The 14,697-nt window shown below is 43.6% G+C and overlaps 1 protein-coding gene across 6 annotated transcripts in view; it reads right to left on the reverse strand.

Annotated features, from left to right (window-relative positions):
* Positions 1-14,697, reverse strand: part of SLC35F5 (solute carrier family 35 member F5) — a 1,900,137-nt gene that overhangs the window by 235,298 nt on the left and 1,650,142 nt on the right. For all 6 annotated transcript variants that reach the window (XM_069616580.1, XM_069616583.1, XM_069616584.1 and 3 more), the window contains one exon: positions 11,553-11,707. In XM_069616580.1, the coding sequence (XP_069472681.1) occupies positions 11,553-11,707 (155 nt within the window). The remainder of the gene's footprint in view (positions 1-11,552; positions 11,708-14,697) is intronic.

Below are 14,697 nucleotides of genomic sequence, written 5' to 3' on the forward strand. Positions count from 1 at the left end.
ATCAGATCTTACCGGAGCCGATTGCACCGAGCGTCCTAGCCCGGAGCCCCGATCTTCCGTCTTCCATCAGGCCAAATATACCAAGGGTAGAGGCACACGTACCCCAGGCGAGGGCGACAGATCTACCTATCAACTTCTCGGAGGGTTCTGAGAAAATAATGTTGCCGACTCAAAAGAGGAGAAGCAGCTACCGCCACCCCCTTCTGCTCACATTGCCTTATTTAGAAAGAGGCGAGTCGACATCTACCAGCCCGCGTCTATCCAAGAGAAGACGGGAGAGCATCTCGGATCAAAAGTCTTGTACTACCCCAAAAAAATTGGACTTAATGTCACTCATGTCCTCCATTACCGTCGCTCTTGCACCTTTTTCAAAACTTTATGAAGGCATAAATTACACTCTTGAGAGACCATACGTCCTTGATCGCTATGATGCACACTAAATTAATATTCTTGGAAGGTTTTGTTACAGCTTTGGAGAAACCGCCTTACTTGCCTCAAAAAACTAAGCAGCCTCTCCTAGATGTAGGCTGACAAGCGTTTTGCAGTTAGCCCAATTCACACCCTCCGCTGCGACAGCTCCAAAATCTACTACGCCCCCTCAAATCGATCTCACAAGAGACATGCATGAAGTCTCAACACAAACAGCTGAACTTCTGAACTTATCCCAACTACCAACCCAGGAAAAACCAAAGCCTTCAGGGGGGCAGCAGCTTGTCTCTGTTGACACCCCTTTACGTGGACCTAGTAATGGTTGTGTTGTCTTGAAACTGGCTGACCAACTACGGTACTCACCCTCTTGGCAAGATCTCAGGACTGTGTCATTTGCGAACAATCATGATGATCAAAGAAACAAAGATTACAGGATCTTTGAGAAAAGGAACATGAAGTCTGGTAAGCCAGACTCCAAAGCAGCAAACCACTTGACTGACATCCAGCTTACTCCGGGTCGAGGACCGAAAGACACAGTTCCCCGAACCTGCCACAAAGATTGCCCAGCCAGCAGGGCGACGGACAAACCTTTGGTCATCGCCCACCGGCTTCCACTTGGAACTCTGCATGTAGTCGACGACCCAGATGTGGAGCAAGATAGACATACCAGCGAATCATCAGAGACTAACGGATTTGATTAATCTTTCGCAACTGAGCACTTCAGAGGATGATGACGCAGCAATGGTACAGTGTGATGAAAATGCTGCTCTGAATGTGCCAAGCTCACCAGAATTTTTGACATTATCTGAAAAAAGGTGAATCACTAACGAAAAGGCTGCGGCCCACCTCCAAGGAACAGTAGTTCCTGGCCCGCCAAGTTCATCAAAATTCTTGACACTATTAGATAAAAGGAGAAACCTTACTGCCAAATCAAGTTTTGACGCACTAAAATCTATGCAGGGCTCGCAAACCCAAAAGGCCACCTTGAACATTAGGTCTAAATCCAGCACAGGAGAGAATGGTGAACAACTGGAACCACTAAAGGAGTGGCCGAACCGTGACTCCCCTCATCACTTGAAGCAACCTATAGACCCTCCTATTAGTATCAACCATGGCAAATCCAGCAGCCAGAGACCGCATTCTTCAAATACTGAATCACGTAGTCCAACCCACGCCAGACGACTGCCTGGAGACAATCTGAATCCCCACAAGGATACGTACCAGCGAACTGATTCAAGAAGAAACAGGTCTTTTAAACTGGAATCCATTCTGGACAAATCTACAAACCCGATTCTGAATCGCAGAACAATTGTGCAGATCTTGCACAGTATACCAAATTTGCATCAGATCTGACAACATTAAAATTGTAGAGTTCGGAATCAAACACAGAACCGACTCAGTTTTCCTGCATATTCCATCACAACTGGTCCGTTCTATGTTGGTAAACGAGACAGAAAACCTCAGAATCTTGGGATCTGACTTAACTTTGATCAAACAACCAAGACTCCCTACTCCAACTAGGGAAGGATGAATAACTAGAGAATGTGGCCAGTACCAAACCATCGAAAAGGAATTCGACCTGCCAAGTGAGGAAAATACTGAGCTTTCGAGAGCTCCTAAACTACAGACTTATCTTGATCCCCTGAACAACAGAAGAAAGTCGTCTGGCCCTCGTCCAGACATCAAGATAACCGTGATCCTAGAGAATTTGCCACCAGATGGCCATGAGGTAGGGCATCAGGTCAAAAAAGACTCTAATGAACCAACAGTTGGTGACTGGTCATGGATCCAGGACACACTTTGCAAGAGGAAAACATAGCCATGCAGCACAGGGTATTTATCTGGGAAAGGAGCGCGGATCAAACCATTGCGGAACCTGGACCCCACCCGCCACATCGACAAAATTAACTAGACGCCTTTAAGATTGGCATCCTGGAATACTAGAGGGTTTTCTCACCTCACTGTTCTTAGTGATGTAAACCTGAGTGACTATGATATACTCTGCTTACAAGAGACCTGGCTGATCGACCGCCCGCATTTAGATGAGTATGATGTGATAACAGCAGACACAGCAAAGGGCGACAAGGGATGCCCCTACTCGGGCCTCTTGATAGCCATTCGAACAGGAGTGGGCCTACATATTAACAAAACCATCTTTTCAGACCTGTCCTGTCTAGCGTCCATTGTGGAATGGCAATCAACGTCCGATTCTAATAAGACCAGCAGCCCTGGTAACCTGCTATTAGTTACATGTTATTGGAATCCAGCAACAATTTCAGATGTAAATTTTATCTACCCGGTTACAGCAATTTTGGATCAAGCGCTTGCAGAAAATGAGATAGATTCCATCATAATCTGTGGGGACCTAAACATAGTGTTGGAATCCCCAACAAAAGGATCAAAATCCCAAAAATCTTCTAACACGGCCGCTTCTGGAGGCCAAAAATGGTCCTGCTTTGCAAAAGTAAGAGGCTTACTCCAAGTCAAGAAAAACAAAAACACAAAGAAAGGTCCGGATCACATAAACATCCCCATGTGGGAAAGGGACTCTAAATCAGGAGATCTGGATCATATTTTCGTTTCTCCAGACATTTTTCAACTGACTTCGGGTATTACCATCAGAAGGACACTTGACAGCGACCACAATATTGTGGAACTTCTCTTTCCCCAGATCAGCACGGCTTGGCTTTCCACTATGCCGGCAAGTGTACAACCTAATAATGCCGGAAATAGACTTTGTTTAACCTCCGATGATATAACAGCAATCACTAAAAAGTATTACGAAGCACAAAATACTGCAATAGTTCCTCTAAAAACCCTGGAGTACAGACCGCTCCTGCTCCCTTTTAGTCGTGGCTCCTTTAATAAAAAAAACACCATCTCGCGACGCAACACTTTTGATCTCGAAGTACACGAAAAAAAAGGGCTATGAGGCTTATCAAACGACAGGCCGCAAAATCATCCAACATGGAGTTCAAACTCAATGGGGTGCTCTGCATCAAAACCTACAAAGCCTGGATAAAACAAACACAGGCTATTACAACAAGATGCAGAACAAATGTTAAGAACACTCAGCAATAAAAAAAAAACCAAGATTTTTGGACACTGGTTAAAGGTGCCACTAAGATAAAACCAGAGGTTGCTTCTAACAGTGTAAATGAGAGGGCTTGGACATCGCATTTTGCCTCCCTTTTTGACGACCCACATCAGCATGATAGATCTGGAGAATTATTGTAAACAACAGCAACTTGGAACTTCAATCATGGCCCATCCGAAATTATGGAGAAAATAAAAAAGCTTAATAGCTCAAGGGCACCCGGTCCGGGTGGATTGACAAACGCTATCCTAAAAGAACATCCAAGGGAATGGTCTGCCTTCATCCACACTATCTTTTGTGACATCTCAAAAGTAAAATCAGTCCCAGCTTCCTGGAAGCTAGCGGTGATAGTCCCAATTTTTAAGAAATGGGACAAGTCTGACCCGAAGAACTTCAGACCGATAGCGTTATTAGATGTAATAGGCAACATTTTTGGAACTATCCTTCTGGAAAAATGTGTGGCCTGGACAACCAGTATCAATGCAATTGATCCTTTCCAGACGGGTTTCGTTAAAACTATGGGAACCTCTGTAAACATAATGCTCTTAAGCATCTTGAAATACAAGGCGCACTAAAAATAAAAAGCGACCTTTTTATAGCGTTCGTGGCTCCTTGTCCAAGCCTTCGACAGAGTTGATCGTCAACTCCTCTGGGCGAAGCTAGAAGCCTTGGGTTGCCCAGAAACTATATTAGGCCCTTTAAAAGCGCTCCACAAGGAAACTAAAATCCAGGTCCGTGCGAATCAGGCGGGGCTCTTGACATCACAAATCCTGAAATACCAGGGGGTGAAGCAGGGTTGCCCACTGGCTCCGGCAGTGTACAACTTTTTCACCTCGGACATCCACCATTTTGAGCCAAATCTGCGATCATTCCCGCCCGTAATAGGCGGAGAGAAAGTGACCCGTTTGGTCTACGCGGACGATCTTATTTTAATAGACCAAACAAGAATTGGCTTACAAAGGCAGCTGGACAGCCTGCAGAGATATACTGCCTTGAATCGCCTAGAAATTAATCAAGCCAAGACTAAAATCATGCAATTTAAACGAGGGACCCAGAAGACCGATCGGTTTACTTGGCAAGTGGACTCAAAACCGATTGAAAAAGTGGTTACCTTTAAATACTTGGGTACTATCACAAACAACAGCTCGGTAGAGACCTCATTCCTTGAAGACCTGCAAACCAAAGTTAAACAGCTGGCGAGCCAAGTTAAAATCATGGATACAAAATTTGGCCAATTCTCTTTGGCAGCAGCCATAGCATACTCCAAGGGGAAGATAGTCCCGTCCTTAACATACGGCTGTGACGGAATCCTGGGTATACCAGTAGAGATCTGGGGGCGCCTGGAATCAATCATCTGGAAAAAGACATTAAATCTTCCAGACTCAGTCCAGAAAGATGTCCTGCGCAGAGAACTATCATTATCATCCCTGGAAGCAGTAGTGGATTGGAAAAGGCTATCTTTATATCGAAAAACAATGCTACCCAGCTGCCCAAGGTTGCTGGGCCTAATAAAGAAAGAAATCGAGATCAATCGTTCTGTAAGTTTGTTCAACTGGGTGTCTTACCTGAAAAAACTAGTGGCAGACCTCTGCTGCTCGGAAGACGACCTTATGCAAACCCTAGGTGGGTAAAAGAAAAGCTGTTCTGTGTTGATTGGATCTGAACCTTGGACAAAGCAAGTGCTTCTAAATTGGCTGGAAAGATACCATATCCTGCTCGGAAGAGGAATGCGTTGATGCCGTACCTTCCTAAGTTTCGGGATCTGCGATTCAGGGAAAGGCATGAATATATCATCTGGTTGTAGATTCTGCAAAGACGAGTCCGAAATTGATGTGATGGTCAACTGTCCTGGGCTGGCTGCAGAGCGTCAACAATTTTTGACACCTCTTTTTCGATCCTTACAAACACTGGATGACCATCAACGTTGGACTGCATTGATGAGTGGTGCCTCTACGCCGTGGGTGATTGCAGTAGTTCACTTTATTAGGTAATTCTACCCAGTAACTTCTGACAGCAAAGGAATCGCAGATTAGAAGTCTTTCTTGTGGTGGGACCAGTGGGCCTATGAATGAATGAAATGGTTCCAGGAAATGAGGAAAACTGGGAGACTGTGGACTTTAATTTTCAATCTTAAATGTTTGTTTGTTGTTTTGAAAAAATTGCAACGCAATTAAATTCAAATAAAAATAAAAATAAAAAAAAATAAACTGTTTGAAAGTGCCCACAGAGGAAAGTGAGCGACCCCCTGCCCTCTATTTAGCAAAATGCTTTACACACAAAGGGTTGGTGCCAGAAGAGAGAAGTGGTCTAGAGAGAGTATTTAGTAAGATAAAGTTGAAGATAGTACGGTCCCTGGGTCCAGACACCCTTGTGGATGATCCAGACGAATTTGAATTTAATCCGTGCAGCAACCGGGAGCCAGTGAAGACTTTTTAGTGCAGGAGAGATGCAGTCCCTGGGCTTAAGGCCAAGGGTAAGTCTCACTGCACTATTCTGGATAAGCTGAAGGGGTCGCAGAGTGGAAGAAGAAAGATTCGGGAGGAGGATGTTACAGTAGTCAACTATAGAGAGAACCAGGGCTCGAGTCATATTGAGCCTCTTAGGGAAAGTGAGAAAAGGTAAAATTCCTTTGAGAAGGAAGAGCTGATAGCTGAACTTCTTGGCAATGTCCTAAGTGTGAGGGAGGAAGGAGTAAGGGGAGTCGAAGAGGAATCCAAGGTTTCTGGCTTCAGTTGAAAGTGTAAGCAGCCTAGTGTTGCCGTTTCCTGCTCTTTATAGTTTTTGGTTTGCATTTCAGAAATGTCAGAGATGTGCTTGGGTGGCCACCACACATTGGCCTCTACAGTGAGTGAGCGTGTGAGAAGCACAAGCTGCAGGTGCATATTCAAACCGCCTGCCGGCAATGTACACATTTAAAAGACAGGTTCTGTGACCCTGAATGGTAATGTTGCCACTGCCACGTCCCATGCACCAGTAGTATGTTACAATCCTCAGCAGCTTATCAACTACTAATTGCCAAGGAAGTAAGGGTCCATATCATGTTAGTGTGTCCTCAATTTCAAACTGTAAGAATTGCTCCCATATGTTCTGGCGAATTTCTTGATCACTGGGGAGTTCATTACAAAAAGAGTTCAATAGCAACCTGAGTAGCCCCCATGGATTGTAATATATGGTGGTTATGGAAATAGGTGTTGGATTGTTAATGGTACTCACTTTTGGGAAGAGTTGAAAAACACAGAAAAAAATCAGGTAAATATTAGTAGGGGTCATGTAGAGTTGGGTGGAATTTTTATGAAGTATCGCCGGAGAAAGTCGTCACCTACACAGCGGCATTTCTGAAAATCCATCCAATTCAGAGTTTAACCACCGGCAGAGGTGGTATTTCCGGAATATCTCCAGAGGTATTTCAGATCTACTACCTCCACCAGTGGGATCATATAAAGGATTTTGTAAATATAATGTTCAGACATTTTCACCCGCCATATATTGGTGGAACTGGATTATGTACAGTAGTGTATCATTAGTGTACATTGTATGCACAAAAGGATCCTTTCCGACCCTTGGATGCATTATATGGGTAAGCCGAGGACGGGGTGGCAGCTGCTATTCCCACATTTTCACCCCCTTAACATGGCCCTTTGTAAAACACCCTTTTCACTGTACTGAAGGGAAACACCAGTGCTTTCCCTTCTATACAGCAAATCAAATAATAAAAAAGAAAAATGGGGCCAATTTTGGTAGGTGGAGGTAACAATGGGTGAATTCTCTGCAGAAAGATTATTTAAAATACCACTGCTGGCATTCTGATGGATACCGGTGGTGGTATTTGATCAACCCTGAATTGAGAGGATGGGGAAATCTTTGTTATTTGTCAAATATTAACGTTTTTACTGTTGGCACCCAACTCTGAATAACACCCTCTCCTTCTCCTTCCGAAGTAAATTATGGTTTTTCTTGGTCTTGTCCAGAACACTATTGTTTGACTAAGAAAAAAGACATGCATATAAACAACAGATTCAGATATATAGATACAAGGTCATATAAACACAGATCCATCCTTCCACCTATAATATACACCGTCACTAATAACACTCAAACACATCACCAAAGTCACAGAAACTACATCAATCACAAACACATACACAGACACACAAACTCCACCTTGCTTGAAAACACAAATCACAGTTCTCTCTGCTTCCATGAATCAAAATAAGCAGCAATCTTTCCAAGAAAGTGCAACCTGGGAGCACAATGAAAAGCAAATCCCCTTTTCAAGTTCCATTAACTCCTCTTCCAATAGTATTTGACCTAAATATGTTATTCCACCTCCTCACATGTGTCAGTGGTGTCTGCCTTTGCAGCATCCATAGTGTAAGCAGCCCAGTGTTTCAGTTTCCTGCTCTTTAGAGTTTTTGGCTTGCATTTTCAGGCACGCCTTAAATGTTTTAGGTGGGTGTCAATCCACTAAATCTTAATTTTTAACTGGGGTTAAATGTAAATGATTTCTTCTCCATTGCACTGAGGGTTTGATACCATAAATGCCAAGTCAATGGAGGAAATCAAAAGACAAACTGATGGGCATAAACATGGAAGAGCTTTGCAGGGAAGATAATCAAAAGGCATGGAAATATTTAGACGCACAAACTGAAATTGTAGTGTGCGCACATGTTTAATGTCTAAGATTTGCCTTCATTCAACAACAACAAAATGTACACATAATATGCATCGAGACAATAATAAATCTAATGCTAACATTAATCAAATGAAAGGCACTAATCTCATTGAATTTAGATGAACAGTGGCAGTCGACCCCAAGTAATCTAACATGAGACCTGCTGTAACAGAATTCCCAGCAGCTTGTGATGGCGGACTTCTGTAACCTCTCTTTCGCCACTGGCTCTTTCCCTCAAGCACTCCCTTGTGCACCCTCTCCTAGAAAAGCTGCCTGCTGACCTCTCCTGCCTGGCTAACTATCGCCCTATCTATACTACCCCCTTCCTAAGCAAACTATTGGAAAACTTGGCCCTCCCCCAATAGACCCTCCACACTGATCTTACTGATTGCCTTTATGACCATCAATCTGTATTCCGGGCATCCAGAGGCAACTGCTCTCCTGAACACCTGTGAAAGCATGCTCGCAAATCTTGACTCCAACTCTCCTGCTGTTCTCATTCTCTCCTCTGCCTTTGACACGCTCAACCATTCCATCCTCATAAAATTAATCTGACACACTCTGCATCACTGACCGGGCACCAAGAAGTCCCCCTTCCAGCTCCACCTCCTCACAGGCATTCTTTCTTTTCTCGCCTTTCCCCAGAAGCTCAATGTCTCCAGAGCTCTGGTCCTCTCTAGGCTGGACTAGTGCAACAGCTTATTTCTCAATCTTCCTCTTACCTCCCTTCGCCCCCCTTCAGCTAATCCAGAACAGCGCTGCTCAAGCCCAGTGACCGCATCTCTCCAGCCCTAAAATCTCTCCACTGGCTCCCGGTGGCTGCAAGGATCAAATTCAAGACCATCTGCAACATCAACAAGGCCTTCTGGGGCCTGGGACCACACTATCTCCAACTTTCACCCCCTAAATACTCCCCTGCTAGAGCCATATACTCTAATTCCAACTCTCTGACTGTCAAACGCTTCTTCAAGCAGAGAGTGGGGGGCAGGTCTCTCTCCTCGGCTGGTACCTCCCTTTGGAACAATCTTCCAGCTCCTCTCAGACATGAACCAGACCTCCTTAAGTTCCAGAAACAGTTCCAGAAACTGCTCAAAACTCTGCTCTTTACCTCTTTCCCTCCCCTGCTAATCACCCTACTGCCGCTGTGACAGGTGGCCTGATCCTCAGGAATTTATAGGATCCCATACCCTTCCTCCCAGTCAATACCAGCATCCCTCCCCCCACTGCACTGCCCTGCGGGCCCCTCTTGGTGGCGCCACATCCCACCTTGAGAGTCACCTGTACCAGCAGTTGGTCTAAGGTTCTCCTCCTCATCTCCCCTAGCACTTCCCTGCCAGGTCCTACTCCAGCACTTGTCCACTCCCATTCCATCCCCTTCACCTGCACTTCTCTTCATTGCACTTGCAAAGCCGAATGCCACAAGGCCTAGTAGGACCATGACTGTATATTACTGTCTGCCATTATTTTTATTTCCCTTGTTCCCTTGCCATTTAGCCTTGAGGTGCTTTGAAACACAATTCTGTTGTATAAAGCACCTTACAAATGCACAATAAAATAAAATATAATTATTTAACTTTTGTTAATGTTAACTATGATTATTTCTTTAAGTGCATACAGTTGTAAACAACTTTTTTCACTACCAAAGTTAGAGTAAATTTACTGTACAATTTAAAAATAAAAAGGACCTTTAGAGAAGAAAAGGGAAAAGAAAACAATTATATTAAAGAGAAAAATTAATTTACAAAAAATAAAACAAAGAAAAAACATATTTAAGAATACTAAACATTGCAGTTAAAATGTTAAGAAGATACGATCATACTGATCGACCATTCATTTCATCGGCACAGGCATAATTAACTTCAAATAGTTCCCTTGTTACAACAAGTTGGAGACAACAGACACCTTTTTTTCCACCAACATGGCGTTCACCCTTAGCCAATGGTGGTAAGCGTCAGAGACGTCCACATATGACTTATCCGCAAAGAGTAGGATCCAGAATTGGTTGCCTTCATAAAGTCTAATGTTTGCGTACGCCTTGATGTAGTACAGACTCAGGTTGGGACAAGATGGTAAGATGTGTCTTGCAGTTTCAATGTGAGAGCCACACAGTCGACAAAGGCGTTCTTTGATCGAGATAGCCAACCAGGTGCCCCAAATTCCAAAGACTGGCAAAATTACCAAATGCATTGATAGAACAAATCGTATCAATGCCGGAAAGTGCCACTTTATCAAGTACTGCCTCGGCCCATGAGAGAACCTCCCCTTGTGAGTAAACGGTGTATATTTGCGCCATCCTTCTAATTGTGCAATGGTCAATGATTAGTTGTAATTCCTGCTCCCAACATCAATTTCAATTTTTCCCCCAAAAAACAGGGACTTCTTATTCACAGGAGCATGTTAAAGCTACAGCTTCACAGTGAGTGAGCACTGTGCTCTCCAATTCTCTGAACCAGACGCTGCAAGAGTATCATTCTGCATGTATCACACTCGCATGTAGTAAGGAGGCATGCCTCCTCTCACCAAACTTTATAGTAACCCACAGTTTACAAGCAGCAACAACCCAGCAAGACATAAGAGATTAGAGGCCCAATTCTAGTCTTAACACTTCAACTGGTGTTGAGCCCGGTACGCCAAACAATGATCCATAATCTTTCCCTCCAATTTAGGCAACCAACTGTTTGCCACCTAGGGAAAATCTCCAAAGCATAGAGAATCCCGGGGATGATTGCAGTCTTGTAGCTTAACTGTGATTATGCAAATTAAGGCAACACTAAAGAAAATGTAGCAAACAGGAGACATCATGGTACTTTCACCGTTTGTGCATGTACATGAAAATAGCCATAATTACTGAAGACATACAATGTGGGCAGTCTTATTTCCTAGTAAGGTTATTGCACAGTTGTAAAGTATCCACTGATGATATTGCAGGGATAAATAGCATTTTAGAAAAAATATTTACATCTTATTGCTTCCTAACCATTATCTTGACCTTTCCTCAAATATTTTAAGACTGGAGTTGGATTAGTACATTAATCCAGTCCTAGAATATGTGGGAAGTGCTTTTTTGGCATCAGGAAATAAATATTGTTTCAAAAACTGTATTTATTCCTGCAATGTTTTCACATAGAATCAACATTTCCAAGTCCGTTGACCAAAGCGGAAATGTCATGATTGATCGGATGGTGTCAATAATTGTGGTACGAATCTAACAGTACATAGGAGCTTTGGTAAATGCTGTCATAGGGTGCATGTCTGAAGGGAGAAATCGCTTGACATTCACAAACATCTATGACAGAAGGACAGAACTCAAGCTATGTTTAATAGAATAAAAAAAAGAAAGGAAATAGTTCCTACCTCTGAATTCGATGTTTCCTACATATGAATGCAAATATCCTTCTGATTCCAATCATAACTGGATCCCAGTTGTTATAGTGGCACAGAAGAGTTACAATAAAAAAAGAAAGAAATACTGGAACAGCGCCTGCAAAAAACACCCAGGAAAACTGCACCTGAAAAACAATTACAAAACACACAATTATCCGACCCCAACAACTGATCAACATAGCTCAAAACCACAGCATAGAAAGTAATGTCTGTCCTCAAACTGGTGTGAAACCCTTTGTAAATTTGAAATTAAATTTACTTTGCTTTCAAATGATAATACAATCGGCTTTACTCATAAGTTTGCAGGTCTAAGTTTCGCAATCCATATACAGGCTCTGTAGCTTAAAATGTACATGAAGGTTTGCACTTCAGAGGAGGAATACCAACGTGTCATGTTTACCTTCAAATCAAGAACATTATTCAACAGTCACACCTTGGATAGGCAATGCAAACGCATTGTTAGTGCACAGAAAGTGATTTTTCTGGAGAAAAGAAACTCTCCCCTGCACTTTTGTTTTTTGGCTCACTCAGGTTCCACTGAATAACAAAATGCTCAACTTTGGGAATTTTGCTCCCAGGGAAAATGGCTGATTATGTACAGTAGTACTCATTACTTGAATCCACCAGTCTTGTCACAGTCCTTACAGAAGGAAGGTTACCCGCTTTCCGAGACCGAAGCCAATGAAGTTGCAAAAAAATCCCTAATTTTCCCCTGCTCCCTAGGGGGGGGTATAAAGCCCCACCCCTCCTCTGCCTGTGTTCTTACTGGCCCTAGACAAGGATGCAGCAAAACCCAGGCGGGAGGGGAGTAAGGACTGTGACAATATGGGTGGACTTGAATAATTAGTATTACTGTATGTAATCAGCCATTTTCCCTGGCAAACAAGGACTAATCAATAAGAAATTAAATTCACAAAGTTAAGTAACCAAACCCCTCACCAAAAGCATAGTGACATGTGCCCTGCAGCATCAGTCTCCAGATCTGCCGCACCTGCACAGGGCAAGTTCAAAAGGCCCAGTCTTACAGCTGCTGTGACAGCAAATGCACTGCATAGGAGGGGCTGCATTTAAAATACGCTCTGTATACAGAACTATCATCCTGGTGGCAGTTCAATCTATAAACATAAGCCATACTAAATTTGGGGCAAGGTGGCTGAAGGTTCACATAATTATTTAAACCACATCTGATGTATAGCATACCACTGTCAACCCTGTGAGCCCAGGCAGCTCTGGGAGGATGTGTGGATTCCAGGCTCCTGCCGCTCTGCATTCCAGTGAATGAGACAATAGGATAGGAGTCCTGCCTATGGTGACTGTGCACAGGAAGTTAACACCCTCTTGCCAGGACTGCGATCTTCCAGCTGGCGACAAAGGAGAGCCTGGCATCAAAGAGCTAAATACGTGACAAAAGGTTGCCTAATGCTAGGGGGTTGTACAACAGTGTCTTTGAAGTTGCAGGCTGAGAAGGGGTTGGGGCCAGGAAAGCCAAGGGACACTGGTCAGTTGAGATAAGGGTTCTTCCACCTTACATTCTGTGGGCTTTTCTCTCATTCCTGTCACCTTCAGTTTCTGAAGAACAATGCACTCTGGGTATGACCTTAAAAGGCAAAGGGCTGTTGGATTGTAGTCGGATTACTTAAAGCAGACTTGCTTTCCACCAATCAACTGTGGCCCTTTACCGATAAAAGATGGGGTCATCCTCTAATCCTTTGATTCACTTTTGGGTTATCCAGGACATGAGAAAGAGTTAATTACCTCTTTTGGGAGAGATTGTTCTTCCCAAAGTCCTCAGTTATTGAGGTGAAGGTGTGCCGCCACAAGGTAAAGGCCAGCTCTGCTTCTTAACCACTCCCAGGGCACATTGGGGGTAACGGTTGCTGAGGACCAGGACAATCCAATCTACTTACAAACCTCCCTAGGCCGGAAGAGAAGAGCCTGGAAGGACTCACTCTGTCCTAGAGCCCCTGCAGTGGTTCTCTGAGCATCTGGAGGGCCAGAACAGCCAGGTTCCCACTACCACTGGATCGAAGTGCATTTGAACCCGATGGACCCGCAGGTTCTGCTTTTGGCACTATTGTGCTCAAACCTACTCACCGCCACATCACACCAAGCAGAGCCAGTCAGCTGTCTGGCTAGAACAAGCATCTAGCTATTATGGGCAGACTAACTGCTGCCTGTTTGAACACTGCATCGTATCATCAAGATCACTGCTTCGAACCATTGGTGCATCGCATCACACGCCAACCGCAATCAGCTGTTACCAAAGTATCGACTCAACACTTGAACCAACCCTGGTGAGCCACCCAAACTACATGACCCTAATGCTGCACTCAAACCAGACTGAACTTCTACTTCAAACCAAGTGACGCCAGCTTTCCGTTTCGACCAGCACTACTCGCGGCAATCAAATCTGGTTTGACCCGCACCGCAGCAGAGCTAAATCAGGTTTAACACTGTCTAACCAGCAAGGAACAGAAAACGGTTCTTTTGAAAGACCCAGCCCCCTGCTCCATTTTTTAGGACACTAGAGACATGTATGCCCGTTTTTCTTCGACAACATAATCCATTGTTGCATTTCTTCCCATCTCTCCCCTAACAAAAAAGTATCCTGAGTGCATCTACAGTCTTGTTCTGCATTTATATCGTCTTTTACACATGTGGGTTTTTATAGTATTTACATTTTGTTTATAAACTTGTTTTATTGAGATTTAAAACATAAAACATAACTAAACACAAACTGCAGTGGCATCACCACCCCAGCCCCAAACAGCCTCCACAGGTACACTGACATCCAGAGAAGGAATAAAGTAAATACATTCCGTAGTTTTAACAAACAGATTGGGGGTCCGACCCCACAGAAGCGTTACTACTGATCAACAACATCTCCAACTTTATACCAAACACTCATTACCCTATTCTTCCATTTCAAACGTTCATTTTGCATGTTTATACTCACAAAGCATATTACACATATATTTCAAAACGTTGGTTCTAACAACATTAAGTAAGTATACTTTAACCTTTTTAAATGCCAAGGATGAGCTATCTCGTCCTTGACATTAGGTTCGTAGTGCCAAGGACGAGATAGCTCGTCCTTTTTGGCATTAAATCCAAC

The sequence above is a fragment of the Ambystoma mexicanum genome, chromosome 9 (genome assembly GCF_040938575.1).
Source record: "Ambystoma mexicanum isolate Mex_15411 chromosome 9, UKY_AmexF1_1, whole genome shotgun sequence".
Lineage (NCBI taxonomy): Eukaryota > Metazoa > Chordata > Amphibia > Caudata > Ambystomatidae > Ambystoma > Ambystoma mexicanum.